The sequence below is a fragment of the Anabrus simplex genome, chromosome X (genome assembly GCF_040414725.1).
Source record: "Anabrus simplex isolate iqAnaSimp1 chromosome X, ASM4041472v1, whole genome shotgun sequence".
Taxonomy (NCBI): domain Eukaryota; kingdom Metazoa; phylum Arthropoda; class Insecta; order Orthoptera; family Tettigoniidae; genus Anabrus; species Anabrus simplex.
This window is the reverse complement of record NC_090279.1, coordinates 215,602,896-215,626,580: the sequence shown is the minus strand read 5'-3', so window position 1 is coordinate 215,626,580 and position 23,685 is coordinate 215,602,896. Positions and strand designations below refer to the sequence as shown.

At 40.3% G+C, this 23,685-nt stretch overlaps 1 protein-coding gene and 1 non-coding gene across 4 annotated transcripts in view; one reads left to right on the top strand and one right to left on the bottom strand.

Annotated features, from left to right (window-relative positions):
- LOC136885906 (squamous cell carcinoma antigen recognized by T-cells 3) overlaps nucleotides 1–21,069 on the bottom strand; it is a 115,643-nt gene extending 94,574 nt beyond the window's left edge. For all 3 annotated transcript variants that reach the window (XM_067158594.2, XM_067158595.2, XM_067158596.2), the window contains exons 1-4: nucleotides 20,858–21,069; nucleotides 14,446–14,572; nucleotides 14,258–14,362; nucleotides 11,046–11,230 (exon numbers count right to left, since the gene is read on the bottom strand). In XM_067158594.2, the coding sequence (XP_067014695.2) occupies nucleotides 11,046–11,230; nucleotides 14,258–14,362; nucleotides 14,446–14,572; nucleotides 20,858–21,031 (591 nt within the window). In that variant the 5' untranslated portion in view covers nucleotides 21,032–21,069. The remainder of the gene's footprint in view (nucleotides 1–11,045; nucleotides 11,231–14,257; nucleotides 14,363–14,445; nucleotides 14,573–20,857) is intronic.
- Nucleotides 12,071–12,147, top strand: TRNAS-CGA (transfer RNA serine (anticodon CGA)). Its single transcript has one exon. It is a non-coding gene; the product is annotated as a tRNA-Ser (tRNA).
- Nucleotides 21,070–23,685: the final 2,616 nt, after the last annotated feature.

Genomic DNA, 23,685 nt, shown 5'->3' with positions numbered 1-23,685 from the left:
TCAGAGCTAGACAGCACACTGAAAGAACATATCGAAAGAGCAAATAACAGAGTATTTGTTGGGTTATCTAATACCATACAGAACGAGCTTCTGAATTCAATCTATGCCGTGTGTCATCAAATGATTTCGGAAGAAATCTCTCAAACAAATTTTGTGGCAATTCAAGTTGATGAAACCACCGATTGTTCCACCTTATCTCAACTCGTTTTTGTTGTACGGTACGAGCTGGGTAGCAAAATAAATGAAAGATTCATTAGTTTTGTGTCGCCTGATAATCACTCAGCTGAAGGCATTACCTCTGCAGTATTCCAGGAGTTGGAAAAACTTAAGCTGGACCAAACTCCGGACAAAGTCATTGCGCAGACGTACGACGGCCATTCAGTAATGAGTGGAAGGCAGACTGGCGTTCAAGCAAGGGTCAAGGTCGTTTACAAAAACGCTCATTTTGTGCACTGCTACGCACATCAATTAAATTTAATTGTTGAGCGATGTGCTACTCAGAATAAGCAGGTCAGGATCTTTTTTAGTAATTTAGAAGGGTTTTCATCATTTTTTTCAAAATCTGCGAAACGAACTGCTGTTTTGGACGAAGTGGTAAAAAGGCGCATCCCAAAAAATGCCGCCACAAGGTGGAACTTCAAGGCACGATGTGTAAGTACGGTTTTTATGTACAGAAATGAAATATCGGAGTGTCTCGAGAAGATCGCCGATGACAATAATGACTATTCGACAGTGAGAAAAGCTGTAGGCCTAAGGAATCTACTGAAGGATCCCGATTTTCTATTCTGGCTAGAGCTATTCTCTAAAGTTATGCCTCACTGTGACTTTCTATTCAACGAGCTTCAGCACCGCGAAATTGATAGTATAAAAGCTCAAAAAAGTATATCTGATTTCAAGTTATCGGTGCAACGAGTCAGAAACTCTCTCGATTACGACCATCACTGGCTTAATGGCACAGACACCACCAATGGAAACCCAGCAGGCTCAAATCAGAAACGCACACGGTTTGAAGATAATAGAAAGATTGCAGCGAGAGAGGTGTGCGATGTTATTTTATCCGAGATAGAGGACCGTTTTTTGTTCAGTGACCATCTGTCTGTTGCCAAACTTTTCCAGCCTAGTTTATTTCCGAGGTATAGGATACTGTTCCCGCAAACTGAATTTGAAATTGCTACTAGATTATTTCCTATTAACCAAATTGAACTAAGGCATGAACTCTCAGTTTTATACGGCAGAAGTGATTTTGCTAACGCTTCAGGTGCCCTAACTCTTCTGACATGCATTTGTGATAACCTGGAAGTACTTCTTCCCGAGTCAATTAAGTTATTACGAATTATTTGTACAATTCCCATGACAACGTCAGAAAATGAAAGGTGCTTCTCTACGCTGAAAAGGATTAAGTCATTCACTAGGAATACCATGGAGGAAGACAGACTTAATGCGCTTGCAATGTGCTCCATTGAGAAACAGCTGCTGGCAGTTCCTTACTTCAACGAACGGGTCATCAACCACTTCGCAGAGCAGAAGGAGAGGAGAATGGATTTTGTATACAAGCAAGTCAGCTAAGGTATCGTTACCTACTTTCTTGTATTATTTCCATGTGTATCTTCATCCCGTCATCATCATCAAAGTACGAACTGTATACTTATAATAACAATTGACTGACATTTCGTAATCTACTAGAATTGTTTTTCGGATACAGTTGTAGAGTTTTCTTGTTAGTGGTGTTCGCTTAGATGTCTTCACACTTCACTTCACTTCCCTACATGTGTTGTAATATATTAGCCTATGTTTTTTTTTTTAACCTCAACCTGAAAAGTATATCGAGTCATGAATTTAGTGGTTTTGTGAACATAAGTATATGTTTATTGTCGATGTTTTAAGGATATGTAGATTGTAATGCTTCCGGATTTGCGATGCTTTATGTTTCTACTTTTTTCCGCTTCGCGATATTATCTGATTTTCGCTACGTGATCGTTCTGCCTCGGAAGAAGATACATTCTGTATTTAGCCAGTGTCATCGGATTATTATTATTATTATTATTATTATTATATTTCATCTACAATTATCGTGGTGCTGGACAGTGAAAACTGGGCCGTTGGAGGGGGGAGGAGATGACGGCACAGCCCTGCCAGAGTAAAATGTCACGAACCGCCACTGCTTATATAGTGTATTTTTATCATGGGTATGATGCCTTTGTGAGAATATTCACTTAATTTTGAACAAAAAACTTAAGTTTTATGTAATTCTTGATAGCAGTTTTTGAGAATGACAAATTTTAACAAAATTATGCACACGCAGGTTAAATACATAATGCCCTCCAGTATTAGGCGGATTATCTGCGTCACCCGTGCCTTCCACCCAATCACTGTTCGAACTACGAATCTGAAGAAACATCTGTCTGTTCGCATTCACTATCAGAGCTACTTGGAATTATTCCTACCTACCTACGTAGGAGATACGTTCGTCACATGGACTACAGAAACATCACTGTTGTTAGAAGATGTGAAGTCGTTGCTCAATGGAACTGGTGTGAATGTTGAACAGTCACCAAATAAATCCTACTGAAAGAATATCCACATCTGAGCATTTAAATCGCTGAAATCTTTGAAAATACAATGGGATGTCTTCCAGTACAGTAGTTCCATGCCAAGATGGCCACGTGCAGCAATAAACATTTGTTTCAGCTTGATATAAGTAATTATGGTGAGAGTGAAGTGTCATGTGAATCTGAAGGCGATGAAGAGGAATTTATTGTTTACGAAAGTAATGAATCTTCGTCTGAAAGTCATGCAGACTTCGGCAAAGTGTTAGATGTAGCTCAGCCATCCACATCGCAAAGACGCAATGTTGATGCTGGAACACGATCAGTTGAAAGTGACTGGAATTGGAAGGATGAAGATAATATACCAGATATTTGTAAATTTAATAATGTATCATTCAAAAATCAGCTCAGTTTTACCATCAAGTTCGGAACCTCCTCTGGAACGAACAAGTTCCCTTAAGATCAAAGCAGATTCTATTCCAATCATACTTCACCCCCATAACAACACATGGCCTAGAAACCTGCACAACAACCCAACAAGTGGACAGCAAACTACAAGCCGCAGAAATGAAGTTCCTACGAACTATGGTACAGAAGACAAAAAGGGACAGGGTAAGGAATGAAAGAATAAGGGAGCAAGCTGGTGTGTACCCATCCCTGAATGAAAAAGTGACAAGGGCCCGTTTGAAATGGTTTGGCCATGTCAAACGAATGGACGATGGAAGGACAGCAAAACAATGGCTACACACATTCGTGGCCGGAAAACGACAGGTAGGAAGACCTAGGAAGAGGTGGCTGGACCAAGTGAAAGAGGACATAGGAACAAGAGGAATCAGCTGGGATGTCGTCTTGAGAGAAGAGTGCTACATGGACAGACAGAAGTGGAGAGTGCTCGTAAACCACACCCGGGCAACTGGAGTGGAAAACTGATGATGATGAGTAATGTATCATTTCTCAGTGCTGTAATTACTCATAATTTGGGTGAGAAACCTTCAGTGCTAGACGTTCTAGCGGGTGTTCTGACTGACGAATTCAGGACTATGATTACAACACAAACGAACAGCTACGCTAAACAGTGCCTAGAAAACCCAGATTAAGAAAAAAAAACTTTATAAGTGGTTCGACACATGCAATGATGAACTGAAGGCTTATTTCGCGCTATGTATTATTATGTCACAAGTAAAAAAGTCCCATGTAAAAGAGGAGGAGTATTATTGAAACTCCTTTATTTAGCAAAACAATGCCGTTTGTACGCTTCATACTCATTTCCAGTTTTCTTCACTTTCGAGACAATACTCTAGGAGATACTAGTGATAAACTAAGAAAAGTTAGAACTGTTGTGGAATACTTGAATAGCCGATTCCAGTCCATTCATGAGCCACAGGAAAATGTAGCAATTGATGAGACTCTCGTGAAATTCAGAGGACGTTTATCATATGTTCAGTTTAATCCTTCCAAGCGTGCTAGATTTGGGATAAAGTTTTATAAATTATGCGAATCAAATTCAGGTTACTGTGTAAAATTTACACTGGCAATGATTTAGTTGTGGGAAGTGGGATGACAGCAAGTGAAAGTGTAGTCCTGGAGTTGGCAGAGCCTATCTTGGACAAGGGATATACTCTGTTCTTAGATAATTGGTATTCGTCACCTAAGCTGTTTGTGGAACTTCGTCATATTAACACAAATGCCGTAGGAACTGTAAGAAAAAACAGGAAGATGATGCCCAAGGATTTAGTGAAGAAACAACTGAAGCAAGGTGAAGCAGACTGAAGGTCAAATCACGGTTTGCTAGCTATAAAATGGCATAACCGCCAGGACATGTTATCTTCAAAGCATGCAAGTGTTGAAATTGTGGACACAGGAAAAAGAAAGAGGAACAGAGAAAATAGCAAGGATCAAGTCACAGAAGGAGAAACTGTCAAGAAGATGAAAATGGATTTTTTTTTTTTTTTGAAGTTGCTTCACGTCGCACCGACACAGAGAGGCTTTACGGCGACGATGGGACAGGAAAGGGCTAGGAGTGGGAAGGAAGCGTCTGTGGCCTTAATTAAGGTACAGCCCCAGCATTTGCCTGGTGTGAAAATTGGAAACCATGGAAAACCATCTTCACGGCTGCCGACAGTGGGGTTCGAACCAACTATCTCCCGAATACTGGACACTGCCAGCACTTAAGTGATTGCAGCTATCGAGCTCGGTAAGCCGAAAATGGTCCTTTAATACAATAAGGGAATGGGAGGGGTGGACAGGCAGGATCAACTACTTGCCTGCTTTCTGGTTATGAGGAAATTTATGAAAGGCTACAAAAAGATTTTCTTCTACATGTCTGATATCACTCTACTAAACATGTGTGTCATCCATTCCAAGATATTAAACAAAAAAGCACAGAAGTTCACAGAGTTTCGCTTGGACTTGGCGGATCAGATTCTTCAGTCTGTAACTTAGCCCAATTACAAAGGAAGAGGAAGGGTTTCGAATGGCGATTGTTCAGCTAGACTGCAGGCAAAAACATGGGCACACTTCCCAAGACATATTCTTCCCACAGCAAAGAAGCTTCATCCAGCTAAGACCTGCAAAGTTTGTACTTCACAAGGAAAACGCAGCGAAACAACCTGGGAATGTGAGAATTGTGAAGTTCCTTTACACCTTCCTTCTTGTTTCAAGAGTTACCACACCAATGTCAACTACTGAAAAGGTATGTCTAAACATTTTTAAACATGTTCACAAGATTTCAATTATTTATGTAGTCAATTGTATGATTTATGTCATGTTTTTGTCGCATGGGGCATTCTATATTGCAGCCTCCATTTTAAATAAGTATTCAGTGTTATGGTGCAGCAAATCAAATTGGTAATCAAGGGGTTAAGAGGCCGGATGAAGAATGAGGCTACAGTTGTGTTGTTGACAGTGCTAATCCACATTTGAGAATTGCTGTGGGCTGTAGATTATTTATTCAGCTGTTCTCAGCACCATAATCGTATATGTATATTCCGTGTTTCTTTCTTTTGAATACTGTTCAGGTTTAGGATTCATATCTAATGGATTCATGATTCACATTTCATCTTGCTGCATTACCTAGAATGCCAGTGCTTCAAGAACAGCCAGCTTAACGTGGCGTGCTCTCGAGTGTCGAGAATGTATAATCTATATATTTGTTTTCCCGATGAGAAGGTTGTAAATATTGTCTACAAGGGCGTGTTGTACAACATACATACAGGATGTATCAGAATTATACCGAAAAAAATCTGTTAACCCCTTAATTGAGCATATACTTTCCAGTGTTGCGTAGCAGGTTTTTTTTTACTTTGGATAATTTTTCATTACTAACAAAATGTTCAAATATTGTCAATGGTTTGGAATTATCCCCAAAGTTAGCATGAATTCCACTATTGCAGGTAAAAATTGAATCTCTTGCGCGGTCCTCCATATTGATATAATTCTGATACACCCTCTATTGACGTCAGAAAAGTTGGATGGTGCAGCCACGCGGTAGAATGTTGAAGCTGCAACATAGTGACAGGTGAGGTATATTTACATGGCGAAGCATTGACGTCGTGATGGAAACAGAAAGAAAATTGTCAAATTTGCGGAGGTACTGCTCTGTATAAGGTTGCAAATCGTATAAAACGGATGCGAAATCTGGTCACTACTTTCCTGTACAAAAAGTTCAGAGAGAAAGACGGGTTTCCGCGCTGTCAAATGGAAAATGCGTTGCGCGATACATGACAGTGCGCAGTCTGCATTCTCGTGAAGACGACTTCTTTCCACAGCGTAGGTACCGGTACTGTTTATTGTACTCATTGATAGTTATTATCTCTAATTTGTATTCACAAAGATTTAGCTACATCAAAAATACTGATAAACTTGTAGCCTAATACTTCTGTGCCGCACATAGAATGTAATCCGCTCTTTGTAAACTTCTTCATATGTGTAACAGCAGACAGTAAATTAACTATTTACATGTGAGTAATATCTTTAACTGATAGTAATTAAGCACTGAATTTAAATTGCCTATATAATACTTCTATCAATGAAAGAAAATATGTAGTATTTTGCCGTCATAAATTAGCTTTTTTTGCTATTTGTTTTACGTTACACCGACACAGAGAGGTGTTATGGCGACGATGTGATGGGAAAGGTCTAGGAATGGGAAGGAAGCGGCCGTGGCCATAATTAAGGTACAGCCCCACCATTTGCCTGGTGAGAAAATGGGATACCATGGAAAACCATCTTCAGGGCTGCCGACAGTGGGGTTCGAACCCACTATCTCCCGGATGCGAGCTCACAGCTGCACGCTCCTAACCGCACGGCCAACTCGCCCGGTCATCATAAATTAGAAGCCATAACCTAATTATTTGGTAGAATTGGACAAACCAAGTATTCTTCAACCCCAAACAGCTGTGACTGTAGAGGTTATAGTACTCTTAAATTATAATTTTCCAACTTTGCTCTGCATATTCTGTAGGTAGTTATAATTTTTTTATACTTATTATTGTCGGTTCTAAGTTCTAACTTTTGTGCTGATGATAAAAATGGAAGAACATTTAAGTTTATGTGGGCTGTTCCAACACAAGCCTGTATAAAGCCTAGGATTTATTTGCTTTACAACATTTACTTAGTAGAATTATTATTTTCTTTCTTCCCCAAGACTACAGTTTACAAAACAGGTAACTCCCCCGTCACCTGGCTAAGAAATTACTGCATAACCTCTAATAGTGGAAAATTACAGTAGCTTAACTGTTAAGGTGAATTAGCGTGTCAGCGGTAACATTTCTCTGACAAACCCGCTTTACATATACAGTTGCACTTCACATTTTCACCCCCTTGTTCAAGACAACATTAACTTTGTGCGGTTTTGAATCGATGTGGGATGATTGTAAACACAACCAGTTTCATCTTCTGTTTCAAACTTTTTACCTACACATATCAAGTAATTACGCTTGAATATTTCTTCCCCTTCCAGTAATGGACGCATGAAATCTCCGACAACTCTCAACAGTTGCGCATACGACACCAAAGACATTTTGAACACTTAATAAATCCTACAGACGCACACCCGATCACTGTCGTGTTTACATCCCGTCACTATCTCGCCGCCATATTGGAAACAGCTGACGGTAAGCTCCTCCCCCGTTTCGGACGTCAATACTTGTGACGGCCAGCGTAACACACCCACTTCAATCCTTGCTTATACCGTATTTCTACAAATCCAAGACAATCCTGAATACAAGAAAATCCCCACTTTTTCCTTGAAAAAAAATAAATCAGGCTTAAAAAGTGCTTTGTGAAATCACACTATCTCTATTTTTAGACTATCTCTGTCTTCAAGCCAACGCTGAACATTGGCTTTAGCAAAATTGCTGTCCATAAAATTGTTATTTTTACTAAGCGTCAGGTACAATCGGCTGACACTACAAGCACATATCGCTTGCCAGCTTCGGCAGACTTCAGCGGCTAGCGTTGTGTACAAATGACGTGGACGTTGAAGGTCAACGAGTTAATTGAGCCGTGGTACGGATATTCCACCCTTGACTTTTTCAAGCACATACCTCAATATTTAATCGTCAACGTCTTTAAAGCGTCCTTGTTGCGAGCCACCGAATGCATTTTTTGTACATTAGGGCCTACGAATTTTTTAACTATCATTGTGTTAATGCTAACGTAAAACAATGGCTTTAGTTTTGCCGTATTTTCTTGCAGCTGCACAATTATTCTTCATTTCTGCGTGTTTAATAACCATTAACTTAAAACTGGCATCATAATACCAACGAGAATCCGTTGAAAGTTTACCAGCAATACCCGTTCCACGTGCCTTTGTAATACAACGATCCATCATGAAAATATTCCTGCTGTCTCTAAAACTGTTCATTTTTCTAAGTGTCAGGTACAGTAGACACATTATAACTCTGCCACTGAGTAGCCGTGGCCGTTCTAAGAATTCGAAGGCTCGCATGTTTTGATGTCATTCTGCGGATTTGAGAAACATTTTTGCAGAGGCTAATACAGGGACTTTTTGTCTCTCGTCAAGTAGAATCTCACGGTCTCTTCACTATATCCCAAAACCCCGTGACAGTACATCGAGGCACTGTACAACTGGTTGCTCTCGCTAACGATTTATTCTATAGGCCTAAAAAAGATGCGGACGTTGAGGGTAGAGTTTTATGCATGTGTGTGGGTGGCAGGGGGTGAAGGGAAGCACCATGGTTATCATAATAGCTGGCAATGTTAGGTCGTGAAAGTAAGATGACCCTTGAATTTTCACAAGTGATTCTGAGAAAAAACTGTTGCCTCGGATTTGGAGAAATACGGTAAATCCATACCAAGAATGGATATTTCAGCTAGTATGTGCACGCACAAAGAAAGTAAGAAGTTGAAAGTGCAGCCAACAGATCACAGCACCTTACAAGCATGTTTCAAGTAAACATTGCTTATTCACCAGTAGCCATGAGAGCGCAATATTGAGTTAACTCAATTGCAGCACTGGAAGACGCCTTGTAAGAGATCAAGCAAATGCAATGATTACAATAATAATGGCGTGTGGCCTCCGGAGAGGCCTGGTGCAGGTCTTTTCATCTGATGCCAGTAGGCGACGTGCGCACCGTTACATACATAACCCACGTCGTTCCATCTTAAGCGATGGGTCGGCAAACGAGGCTTCTCCACCAGTTGCGGTCCCCGTGCCAGGGGAATTAACTAATTATGGTTAAAATTCCAACCCTGCCGGGAATCGAACCCGGGACCCAGGTGACCCAAGACCAGCATGCTAACCATTTAGCCATGGAGCCGGACAACGCGATGATGATACTTGTTGATTAAAGAGACTTAACATCTAGGTCATCGGCCCCTAATGGTATGAAGTGTAATGACAACTTGAAAGTCCAAAACTCATCCACCGACCAGAATTCAAAACGTAATATGAACTTAAAATAATCAGAGGATCCAACTTGCAATATTAAAAATTTAAAAAAAAAAATCAATTAATCCACTGACCAGAATTCAAGAAAAGAGATGATGAACAATGATTATGAACATAAAACAATCAACAGATACGACTGCAATGCCTCACCCTTCCAGACACTACCTTGAAATAATAGTATATACTGACCAAAGGGCTGCTTACAAAGCACACTCCTGAATCGATGATGCTTGTTGTCTAAAGGGACCAAAACCCAGGTCAACACCTCTCATAATTGTACTTATCACTAGTAAAGTAGAACCATGGTATTTCTCATGTAGCGGAACTAATCACGAGTAACGTAGACTTACGGTGTTCCACATATTGTGGTACTACTCACAGGTAATACAGACCTAGAGTGTTTCTCACATTACGATGCCACTCATAGGCAATGCAAATCCATAGATTTCCTCGCATAGGTGTACTAACAATAAGGACTCGTATTATCCCGTGGTGTCCTCACATAGTGGGTACTAATCGCAGGCAATGCAAACACACAATGCCGCCTATATAGTGGTACTAATCACAGCCAACGTAAGCCCGTCATGTTCCGCATATAGTGGTAACTAATCACGGGTACTATAAAACTCATACTGAATCAATCTCTGTTGCTACTAATAACAAACCTATTGTGTACCTATTATTATTATTATTATTATTATTATTATTATTATTATTATTATTGTGTACCTAACATAATGGTACTACATGGAAGTAAAGGCGACCCATGATATTCCTTGTGTGATGGTACTAATTCAATCATCCTCTAGTCGCCCCTTTTAGTAGCCTCTTATGACACGCAGGGGATACCGTGGATGTATTCTTTCTCTGCGTCCCTCACCCACAGAGGGTAGCAAACGCGAGTAAAGCAACGAAACGGTTAAGCAAACAAGTGATGATCAAGAGAGGTTGACAGGAGTTTGTCACTGATACATCCCATATACAGCATTATCACAAGTTACGAGACCTGAAAGGTTCGTTCTGAATTAATTTTGAAATTTTTTTTTTTTTTTCCTACTTGCTTTACGTCGCACCGACACAGATAGGTCTTATGGCGACGATGGGACAGGAAAGGGCTAGGAGTGGGAAGGAAGCGGCCGTGGCCTTAATTAAGGTACAGCCCCAGCATTTGCTTGGTGTGAAAATGGGAAACCACGGACCATCTTCAGGGCTGCCGACAGTGGGGTTCGAACCTACTATCTCCCGAATACTGGATACTGTTAGGGGCTTTACGTCGCACTGACACAGATAGGTCTTATGGCGACGAAATCTTGAAAGTAACGCAATGTTACCTCTGCCAGCTCCTTGACTGAATGGCCTTCAATCACAGGTACCGAGGTTCAATTCCAGGCCAGATCAGGGATTTTAACCAAGAATGGTTCATTCCTCTAGCTCTGTACTGGGTGTCTGTCATTGTCTCAACACACGTCTTCAGTTACATCACATGACAAACCACCACATTAGGGAAAGGCATCCAGCTGTAAAACTGGGCTTATTCACGTATGATGCTGAGCCTAAGTAGACTGGAAAACGAAGGTGAATATTACCTCTAGCATGGCTGTCATGACATTTTCAAACTCTCGATACGCCTCCCACAGGACAACGCCCTTGGTGACGTGCAGACCGGCAGCAGTGAGTGCACGTTCGAACACAGCACGAACGTTATCGACTCCGTCCTTCTGACCCATGCAGCCAATGGTGAACTGAGCAAACTCCAGCCATATATCGACAGCTGGAACACAAAGAAAAGCACAAGGTTAAAAATGTGAGAAAACAGAAATAATACACTGTAAAACACTTCCTGTATTTCTCCGAGTCCAAGACGACCCCCATTTTTTCCTTCAAAAAATTACAATTGGGCTTAAAAATTGCTTTGTGAAATCATAATCTTATAACAAATAAATTTAATTTCAGAAAAGAGTAAATACAAGTATCATGTACATTCTAGCTACTTCTGTAATCATTTTCATCAGTGTCATCTGATACTACCTTTGAATGTTCTGGGAATTCCTCTTTGTTGTGCCAGTTTGCGAGCCCGCATTTGTATTGCATCTCATGTTATGGCCATCCCCACCTGCGTTTTTCATGCAAATATCTCGCATTTCATCTTCCCCTTCCTTAAAACACCCTTGCTGTGGGCCTCTGAATGCTTTTCTTGTAGAGTACATTTTTTAAGCAATCTTTGTCTTTACGCTAATGTCAAATACTGGCTTTAGTTATGCTGCATTTTCCTGCAGCTGCATGATTATTCCTAATTTTTGCATGTTTAATAACTATTAATTTAAAACTGATATAACAGCAACCGACGCAAAATCGGGAGGTTGTGGGTTCGGATCCCACTGGTGTCCGGCTGGCCATTTTTGTTCTGTACTTAACATCTCTTCAACACGTACTACATGTACGTAACACGACCTAATACGTTGAAAGTCTGTTTCGATTACAATGCGGTCGTGAAAATTCAATATTCACTGACATGCCCCACAACGGGCGACTTAAACGCACTCTACAGTGTGCTAGCAGCAGTGCCAGACCTGTAGCTCAGATCCTTTCAAACGGAACAACGATGGCCTAGGCCACCATAGCTCAATTGGTAGAGCAACCGACGCGAAATCGGGAGGTTGTGGGTTCGGATCCCACTGGTGTCTGGCTGGCCATTTTTGTTCTGTACTTAACATCTCTTCAACACGTACTACATGTACGTAACACGACCTAATACGTTGAAAGTCTGTTTCGATTCAACAAGCCACTCGATATTTTAAAAAATTTGTTATGCATACACTATTCAGTTATTAAATTGCAAAATAAATTTTTAAAATCTTGGAAAATGAAACAAAACCATGAAAAGTACAGGTTACGATGCAGGATGTTTAAAGAGTTCCACAATACTAAGCCATATTTCACATTCTTTCAATATGTTCCAAGTACATTTGTGAAGAGTAGCTCCCATGAGTGGCGGTGGTGGTGATTATTGTTTTAAGAGGAAGTACAACTGGACAACCATCCTCTATATAACACTAATCAGACAGAAAAAGTGGAAGGGATTCGACACTTCGAAAAATGAAGGTATCGGCCAAAGAAAGATAAGGACCATGAAAGGCGTGAAAATGAAAGCCTCACTAGACCTGGCGACTAATACCGTCAGGGTCAGAAAAGAACAAGATTTGACCAAGGGAGGTCGGATAGGATAGATGAAAGTAAGGAGCCTGACCCCATGGTTGCCAACCCACGCTTCAAAGCCAAGAACCCCTGGAGCACTTTTAGTCGCCTCTTACAACAGGCAGGGAATAATGTGGATGTTATTCTACCTCCTCCGCCCACAGGAGGCTCCAGCGGGAGGCATGTCTCAGCATTGATTAACCCAACCAAATTCGTACGTGTACCAGTACGCAGCGCTCATTTGTCCATAAAAAACCATCAGAGGCACATATATTTCCCTATGGCCAAGCAGGCATCAACTTTTGGTAATGAGACAAAGTCTCCTGTAGTGTATTGGCACTGCCGGTGACTCCTGGTATAAACCAGCCATGCGTCTTGGTAGGTGTGCTATTTACCAAATGACAAGCCCAAATTAGCACACTCGGGCAACCAGGAATGAGTTAGCTGGAAAATTTATAATGCCCACCAACAGACCATTTATATTGGTATTATAAATTTACTCATTCGGGACAAAAATTGCAGGTTCGATATTGGAATCAACATCTATATCGTGCATAACTTAGTCCACAACATGAACTATACGGAAAAGAGGTTTGCTGCGTTCCACTGCTTGGGGGTTTTTAAGCATCGCATCAACGAGCTGCATGCGCAGAAGTTACAGCAAGCTTGGACGTACACAGAACTTTGGGACGCAACACTCATTCGCATCTGTCTGCTTGATCAGTAAACATGGAGTGGACCAAGCAGAACACACTGCAATTTATTGAAAAGTAGAGGTACAGTAATTCTGTGGCTAGCTGGCCATCCCAACCATTTCAACAAAATTTTAAGAAATGATGCTTGGGAGAAGATAGCTATGGAACTGAACACAACAGCCCAAGAAAGCCAGAAGAAAATGACGCCCTTGCTTTCTCCACTCCAATGGAAGACAGGAACAATAAAGAAGAGCATGAGAACAGGGTCAAGTATGTGTATAAATAAAACTATATAATATTACCTATAAAATATGGCATCGGACTGTAGGCAACATTCTGGTAAAAAATTTATAATGCCCACTAACTGTCTGAAACTTCATGACAACCAGCAAATTTGCACCACCCTATGTAGTTCCACGTGTATATAACTGAGTCTGCCATCACTGCCTGTGTTTCCGTCTCGGTTTGCTTACATAATGCAAATAAATATAGGCTGCTGCAGCTATCTCAATACTTAAAAGCTGTATTAACTGTATTACTGTAGCTCAACAGGCGAAACGCTAGTAGGTTACACATCACGGTCAATAGTGCACGGTGGAATAGTTTACCTTGCAACAGCGCTGCGTAACATCGCCCCGTTTAACGTTGGCACGCAATAAGGTTACGTTACAGAGTTGGGTGTGTAAGACTGTACCCGCCTTAAGAAGTAGGGATATTATCTGAGGACTACCTCCTCAATGCTGATGATGCATGCAGCATTGTGGTGGCAAGTGAGGGAGCAGGCAGCATTAGAGAACAGTGAAGTTGCCACCGTCCCCACTCGTGCATCCAGGCTCGAGCCTGACACCTGGGTGGAGGAGCGGGGACAGTGCACGACGACAAGGCATTTCCATACATGATTTACTTACAAAGATAATCCTTGACAGCTTTCTCAAACAGTTCCGTGACGGCAGCCTTCTCCTCGTCAGTTTCGGCCAGTTTCTGCTCGTCTTGCAGCCAACCTAGCCACAACTCTGGAATACAACAGAAATCATGTACTATCACGCACGTTCTTGCAGGACCATAGAACATGGTAAAATCTACTGAAGTACAACACCTGGACTCAGAGGGAAGTGTTCCAACATCCGACTTCGAGCAGCCCGCAGCCGAGTCAGCTCGCCCATCTTCCTCAGGGATGTTATCAGCTCCACGTGGGCACTGTAGTCATACACATTCTGGGATACCTGAAAAGAGATCCTAAGAGATTAGTATAATTATATAAAATCTACATAAACTGGACTGTACACTTCAAAATTCTGCCTCTTTGTTTTTCTCTTGGATTAGATGTACAAAAGCTGAAAGTTACAGTCGAACCTCGAGATCTCGAACCTCCATTAAGCAAATTTTCAGTATCTTGAAGTAACTTAAATTTCCCGGCCATTTGTCCTATTCCTCTAGTGTATTTATTTCTCTATAACTTGAAATTTGGTTCCACGAATTTCTCGAAGCAAACATTTCCTCCCTTAAAACAAAAAATACTCTGTAACTCGAATTCTGTGCAACATTAACTGTGGAATACAGCATTTGTGATTTCTTGGGAACAGTTAACAAGTAAAGAAAGGGATACAATGATACTGGGAGCTGATATGACAGGAAATGAAAAACTAAAACTTCTAGTGATAGGAAAATTGGCCAAGCCTCGCTGATTCACGGGTGTGAATTAATTACCAGTCACGTACGAAAGCAACAAAATGTATTGAAAAGGTGGACCTTAATAACACATTATTTTAACTCTACTGTAATCACAGTTCAATACGGATCTGAACTGGTAGTGTCTGAGGACATACTTGACTCGCCTGGCGCAAGACTTTCTATTTGACGCACATAAGCGATCTCCGCGCCTGGATGCGAGGTAAGGAGAGAGTCGGCACATAGCCTGCTCCTGTTGAATAACGCCAAGGGGTCTGCTCAAGGCTTAGCATCACCATCCAACGGACAGCATCATCTGCCTTCACTTCATATAAACGTTGAGGAGAGGTTTGAAATGGAATCCAGGCTTTTGGCACGCAAGCTAGAAATTAAAAATTGTATATCACCACCTCTCCAATGCTGCCAGTCAACATTCCGATGGTAATTTTTTTTTTCCAACCAACAGGACTTGAACCGGCTGACTGCGGTGATGCACCAGGTAGATTTGACGCCATGAACATGGCCACCAGGCGAGCTACATTAAGAGATAGTTATAGCTTAACACAATTTCTTGAAACTCAACAGGTCATTTCATGGATAGCCGGGTTATGTGATATCTGAGGCCAACTCTCTTCAGTTTCGACTCAGTTAATTTACAACAGTCTGCTGTTGTTCGATGACCTCCGCTGGGATGTGATACCACTCTTTAGTTAACTTAAAAGTAAAAAAAAAAAAAAAAAAACCACTAGGCTGTAATACACTGACCAGAAATAAAAAATGGAACATTGCATTCGGGAGATAGTGGGTTTGAATCCCAATGTCGGCAGTCCTGAAGATGGTTTTCCATCGTTTCCCATTTTCACAGCAGGAAAATGCTGGGGCGGTACCTTAATATTATGACCACTGTTAGTTCCTTACCACTCCAAGGCCTCTCCTATCTCACAGTCACCATAAAACCTATCTGTGTCAGTGCAATATAAAGCAAATTGTTGAGTGGAACATTAATTTCTTACGAAAAAATCTTCAGCCTGTTTCCGGTCATCAAACCGGGTCAAGAACGAAACGAACGAAGCCCGCATCTAGCGGTGAGGATAGGAATTGTGCCGGCTGCCGAAACCTGTCGCACTCCTCTGGGGCAATGATTAATGATTGACAGATGAAATGAAATGATATTGGAGAGTGTTGCTGGAATGAAAGATGACAGGGAAAAACCTGTCCCACCTCCGCTTTTTCTAGCACAAATCTCGCATGGAGTGACCGGAATTTGAACCACGGAACCTAGTGGTGAGAGTACAGTGCACTGTCACCTGAGCCACAGAGGCTCTTACTGGGTATGATGCGCAAAGGTATCACCCAAATATCACTATAAAATTTGTCACAAATGGAACATAATAATTGCTTTTACACATATCAAGTGAAAAATCCCTGGCAAATTAAGAAATACCGTCGCTATTTGAGAAATATGAAAACATATTTAAGGCTTGTAGACAGGACTGGTTTATGTCGTACTACGCTGTTGGTGCCGTCTTTTGTTACTTTCTTCAGGTCCAGGGCTAGCACCGTGGAATGGGAGTGCTATGTCTGTAGATTCTCATTATCTTTGGCCAGTACAAACAGCAAAATGGAGGTCAAAAGAAAAATAGCATGATCCCTGGACCAATAAATATTTTTATTTCTGTTCGAACGAAATCACTAGTCCACTGAATTTTTCTTATGTACATTGGCCATATCATTTTGTCGCCTATTAAATATTGCATATCGCGATACAATTCATGAAATGATGTCATTGACAAGTGAAGAATGAAACGAAAGCAAAGAACTTCAGTGAACACAGATATCACACACGAAATTGTTCAAAGTGTAAGACAAAAGACATACGTGTGTCACTGTGAGCGCAACACCAAATGTACTTGTAAAGTAGTAAAGTACGTATTAATATTCTCCAAAAAACATATATTTCTTAATTTGCCAGGGATTTTTCACTTGATATGTGTAAAATTAATTATTATGTTTCATTTGTGACAAATTTTATAGTGATATTTAGGTGATACCAATACGCACTATACCCCTCTTACTAATTTCTTATATAAAATGTGAATTTATTCCACTGAAAGGTATTGGTTTACAAATATTCACTTAAATTTTACAAAAGCTAATTTTTTGGATATAGAAAATACCAAACATATTTTAAAACACACTAACTCGCAATTTTCCTTAAATTTTTTAACAGGAATTTGAACTCAGGACTGTCCAGTCCTGACATAAACCCCATGGAGCATGTATGGAAATACGTCAGCCAACGTGACACAAATGAAGGAGTGAGAGCACATCCACAGGCCGTCACAGAAACTGGGGTTGGGATCAGTGTCCTCACGAAGTGTAGCATAAACATTAACTTTGTTTTGCTTGGCCATAAATTTATTAATGACTAGACGACCCGCGTTGCTCCGCAGCATTCGTTATAAATGGGTCGCATAACATTATGAACATGCAAGAAGCGTGTTAAGGTATGCCGCAGTTCGTACTTAGAATTCATCCATTCTGACATCATGCCGTCTGTTTGGTAAAAATCAAACCAGATATTCGCTTTTTTATCCTGCAGTTCTTGATGGAAAGCTTGGTACTGTGTCCTAGGAAAACAGTTGTCTTGTGAGCACATAGGTTAGTCTCGAAGGAGCATTTTTTGCCCGGCAAGAACTTTGGCCTTCACTCTTTCTAGTGCAGCTAGGTTATTCTTCGATAGATGTTTCCAGATAATGTCTAAGGCTTACGTCACGATGGGTATTTTTTCTCTCAGCAGCATGTAAGATATTAGGAACCCTCTGCCATCTGTTGAATATTTTGGGTAGCTGGGAAACGTTAGAGAATCAAAGAGTATCTAGCAGGTAACAGTATTCTTCCATGATCAGAGGAAGTGTATATTCTCTGGCTTGACACGTAGTAAGCAAACATGGCTGCATGCAATGACATTACTAAGGATGATAATCAGATTTTTTATATGCTCTATTGGTGGAAAAATGTCTAATTCCCTCCATGGGAACTTAGAATTTCCATTTGATAATCACATATATCAGAAAGAATATTAATGAAAGTGTAGTCGCTTAGCAACAGAATGTATTGCGGGTTAGGGTAAGCTTTTGCCTGCAATTATTGGAATAATCATTTAAAGATTTGATTTTATAATTACTCAAAGTTGGCTGAACTTAGAGACTTATCAATGTCTCGTGATTCACCGACAGGTAGTTCCGGAGAGAATAAAACAAAAATGAAGCAAATCGGTCCAGAAGAACAGACAGGCGGATTTGCCAAAGCTGTTTTTAGTAAACTCTTGAAAACTTGAAAAAAAAAAAAAAATTTAAGACTTGCAAAATGTAAGGAAAACTGTGAATTAATGTGTGTCATAAAAACACGTTTTGCTATTTTCTCTGGCCAAACATCTAGCTTTTGTCAAATGGAGATGAATATTAGAAAACAGATATATTTTGGTGGAATAAATTAAGATTTTACACAAGAAATGAAAATGTTGCAATGTTTTGCACCAGTCAGTGTATATTATTTCAATAGTATATGGTGTAGCAATATTACGGGGGTTAAAACAGAAAATGTAAAATTTCTCCATTTATATTACCTACATAGAAAAACCGTACATGTTGTTTCCTTCGGTTTCACTGCATGAAGAATAACAGAGATATTTGCCATTGGAACTTTTTTCTTTACAATTTGCTTTACGTCGTACCGACACAGATAGGTCTTACGGCGACGATGGGACAGGAAAGGCCTAGGAATTGGAAGGAAGCAGCCATGGCCTTAAGGTACAGCCCCAGCATTTGCCTGGTGTGAAAATGGGATACCATTGAAAACCATTTTCAGGGCTGCCGACAGTGGGGTTCGAACCTACTATCTCCCGAATACTGGATACTGGCAGCACCTAAGACTAGGGATTTTAACAATACTGCAGTGGCAATACGTAATTCTTCCAAAACACGAAATAAACTATGACTGTATAGTGCCAATGTGCCGGATTAACAGTAACTGTAAGATGTCGTATCGGCAAGTAGGGTCCCTAAACTGTTTGGTTCGCGACACTGGATCAAACCCAACAGATAGAAAATAACCAAAAATCACTTCCTTCAGTTAGTGCTCAGTTGTGCTATGTCCCGACTTAAGTGCGAAAAACACATTAAAATAAGAAAATATTGAGAGTTTTTACTTAAATTCTTTAGAATTAGAATTACGGCTCAGATGCATTATGCTTGATAAAAAATCAGTGGAATAGCATATAGAAACAATGGATTATAACGAAATATCAATTTCAAGTTTTGTTTTGCGATTTCCCACAACTTGTTAAAAGTGGACATAGAACTAGTGTGCTTTAAGGTATCGATATGATCTAGAACGCACACATATGTCTTTCTGTGTTTAATACGACTATAACATTACGGCGTCCTATCATGGCAAGGCGGTAAATACCAAGATATCCAGTTTTGCTGTCTGGGCATACAGGCAGGGCAGATGTTTTCAGGACGGAATGAATATTTTGGGTTGCACAAAACTACACTGGAGGGGGTGGCTGAATCACGCTGTATAATTTAGCAATCCAGTCATATTTTCTAATGATGTTATGTGTACCAACAGGTTCTACTTCTTGAAATACAGTATAGTCGTAAAGATTTTTTACAATATTTGCGATAAGACTGTTTTAGTGTACATAAGTGTTCAAGAGGGAAAATATCCTCCCATAGCAATATGGCAAGGAATGCAGAAATAAAATTACATGGGAGAATTGTACAACTGAAATAGGAAGGAAATTACATCCCCTTCTAGTTGCTTTATGGCGACGATGGGACAGGAAAGGCCTAGGAATGGGAAGGAAGCAGCCGTGGCCTTAATTAAGGTACAGCCCCAGCATTTGCCTGGTGTGAAAATGTGAAATCATGGAAAACCATCTTCAGGGCTGCCGACAGTGGGGTTCGAACCTGCTATCTCCCGGATATGAGCTCTTAGCTGCGCGCTCCTAACCGCACGGCATCCACTTTGATCAGCCTGCTTATTTTTTTAACTGTTAAGTTCCACCCCAAATAATTCTTTCTGCACATATTATTTCTAGTACACTGACTGGTCAAATAATAAAGAATTATTTATCAGATTCCCTCCATTACAAATAAATTAAACAGACTTTTTAGCATTATCCACTGAGGATTATTAAAATCGTCACTTTAAAACAACTTTAATCTTCAAAATATTTACACTTAACTCTGAAATCGGGATTGTTACGACTTTTATAGACTTCTGACGGGATACGATAACAACACCCTAATTCGTAGGCGTCAAATTTGATGTAAAACCTTCAATCCAAAAATAGTAATTAATAAGAACAACGAACAACTTACGAACTTTCATGCTGTATAATAGAAACAAAACAATTAAAACACCCCTATGTGCGTCTACGTACTGGAAATTCACCCCACTTTGTAGAAAAATACCGTACAGGGAAAAAAAACATGTATATCGATAAAATTAAAACCCTATGCTCCGGCATAAGGCAGCATCTACAAACTACTAGTGCTATTAACAAGGGATGAGAATGGCATAGTTGTAAAATGATTGACAGCTACTGCCTCCTCAGTTCGTTTACGGTCACAGTCCGCCATTGATAGCAATTTCGTAAATGTCAAACTTAAGACTACTTCATAAACAGAACCATCAGAGGCGAATGTAACCATGTATTACGATTCTAGACATACCAACTTTAACTGACGTTTGAAGAGTTTTAAAAACTTCATTCGAAATGTAAACAAAATATCATCTTTTATAGGTTAGGTTGTAAAGAAAAACTATACCTTATTTTCTAAAATATTCACGGCATTTTCCGCTTCATCGTCGGTAGATGATGTATCACCCGATGACTCTCCTTGTGGAGGGTCTTCATTATCACTCGATTTATCAGAATCTTTGTCGTCTTCCATAGGTTCCATAGCGGGTTCCTTACTGTCTTCAGCTTCCACAGACGCCATTTTAAATTACGCAGCGCATGAGTATCGAAAACTGAGCATGCTTAAGGCCGGTCTCCACTGATTAACATTTAACAACAACATGTTAAATGTTAAAAGTGTTAAATGTTAACTGGTGACACCATCAGCATGTTAAATGTTAAATGTCAAAAACTGTTTCATTTAACATTGTGTCCACACTTAATAAACATGTTAAACTTGACATCCTTTGTTTATATACGGGTAGTTCATCATACAATTTATGGTAATACATTTAGATGGTGTCTAGTATTTTTAAATAAGGACAATGGACTCAGATGAAGAGGAATTGGCATTTGTTATTGCCACTGTTGCTTCTTGTTTTGATTTAGAAATTCAGTTTTATTAGGCACATTTCCTCCCCTCACTCTGCTCATACCTTCAAAAGCAAACCACTTTGAAGTACAGGGTATAAACTTCGTCCGCTCCCGACTACCGATTTTTCTGAACTTTCTGCAATTCTCGACTGTACTGGGAGCGGAGGGACGCTAGTTATTTTCTTTTTTTTTTCGATTTACTCGCGGGAACAATTATAGATATTTTCGAGTTCCTGGAAACTGTCGGCTTTCTTCGCTTTATATCTGTATTCCTCTGATGAGACATCCCACAAATAAGGCATTTCTATTATATCATTAATTAGGTCCAGAGTAATCTCCTTGCTCTACCCCATTTCTGACATTTTAGTATAGTGCAGAGAGAACGACACACGTGCGTGTACCGTATTTGTAGCTTATAACAAAGAGAAGGAGTATTGCGGAGTGTTGTAATTATAATACTACTTCATGAGGAGCACGTCGTTTGCATCGTTTAGGTTATGTGTTGGCATGGAAACATCATGGAAGTTGCCGAAGCTGTGCCGACAACGCACGAACAACGAATTGACTTGACATGTTTTCCACTTGGAGCGGAAAACACGCCAACATGTTAAAAGTGTTAACTCAACATTCTGAGTTAACATGCAAAGTCAATTGGAAGACACAATCACAATATACATGTCAACTGTAACATGTTAAATTTAACATGTTGGTGTTAAATGTTAAACAGTGGAGACCGGCCTTTAGAAAATTTATAACAAACAGTGATGTCTTCGCCACCGCTAAAAACTGTGTAAAAAAATATGCGTCTGACTTTGACACCACACGCTCAAGGAGTTTATATACGAATTTAATATCCTTCCTCTTTAGCTGTTGACAAAACATATTAAAAACGCTCAATAATGAAAGGCTGATAATCCTAATATTTCGCCCCTTAAATCACTTGTTTCGTTTATAATACAGTATCCTGATGAACCACAATGTGTACATCAAGGAGATTATTTTTTCTGCAGGGACTATTTTCAGATATGAAATGATTAATTAATCCATTTATATCTTCGTCAGGGAAGAGGGGAAGAAAGAAAATAATAATAGTCCGACTCCTTGACTAAATGGTTGAGGCCTTCGGTTGGGAGGGTCCCGGATTCGATTCCCGACGGGGTTGGGGATTTTATTTGCGTCTGATTAATTCTCCTGGCTCTGGGAGCGAGAGTTTGTGTTTGTCCCAACCGTTGCCTAACGTAGGCAACGGTCCCAACACTCTCCTCTTCAAATTCAGACAGCACGCACTACCAAAGAGAATGAGTACTACTCTACCAACCACCACAGAAACACGTAATACTAATAGTAATCATATCCCTCCACACACGGTTGGTGTCAGGAAGGGCCCCGATAAACAACAGTATGATGTACAGCATTTCGGAGTTACAAAACTTTTGTTTCGTTGACGATGAATTGGAAAAAGACGAAATGGATGTAAAAAATAACTAGAAGGAACGTTATCGTTGGGCTCTTAGGTCCTCCTTAAAGCCATAATAGGTTTAAGATGGATGTACTTACAATAAGACAGTGGTCGAGTTGAGAATAAATTACGCTGGTATGCTAGCATACACAGCCGTTTAGACAATACGTTTCAGTTATTCTCCCCCTTTTCAACCACTTCCATCACGCAGGGAAATGCATATACAGCCACTCAGAACGCGGTGAGGTAGGTATTTGTGTTTGTCAATAAGGCGTGAGTCTTGCAACAAGCATTTTTCTACATCAAAGCGAGTGGCGCATCGTGTTCTGTCTAATGCCCTCTCTCATGAAACATTTTAACATCTCCAAAAATACTCGCCAGATTTGCAAAATAAGCACATCATTGAAAGTTTCCTTGATTCTTAGTTGTTCTATTGGGTGAAATTGGTACCGGTATACTCCCATTTTTTTAAAAAAAGTTTATGGGCCCCTTAATGCAATTTAAGTATTACAAACGGAATGTCTATATCTTTAACAGATCAGAAGTTGTTTAAGGTTGACAACTTAGCTGAATAGCCCTGTATATATCTGTTTGTCCTCCAGTGGCGTATACTGAGGGCTACCAAGGCTATCAGTGAAGACGAAATCTCACTTGAGAATGATGGACGTCTAAAGCACATTATAATGTACCGTAAGCATCTGATACATTGTTCCATTTACAAAACTTGAAAGCAGTGAGAAAAAACGTCGCACGTATTTCTGAGAGCAAGGCGTCGGAGACAAATACGGTAGAGTCGGAGACTGATATTGCAGCCCAGGCTCTCGCCCCGCTGCCCTCGTCTCGCCCCACGCGGCTTGCTGCTG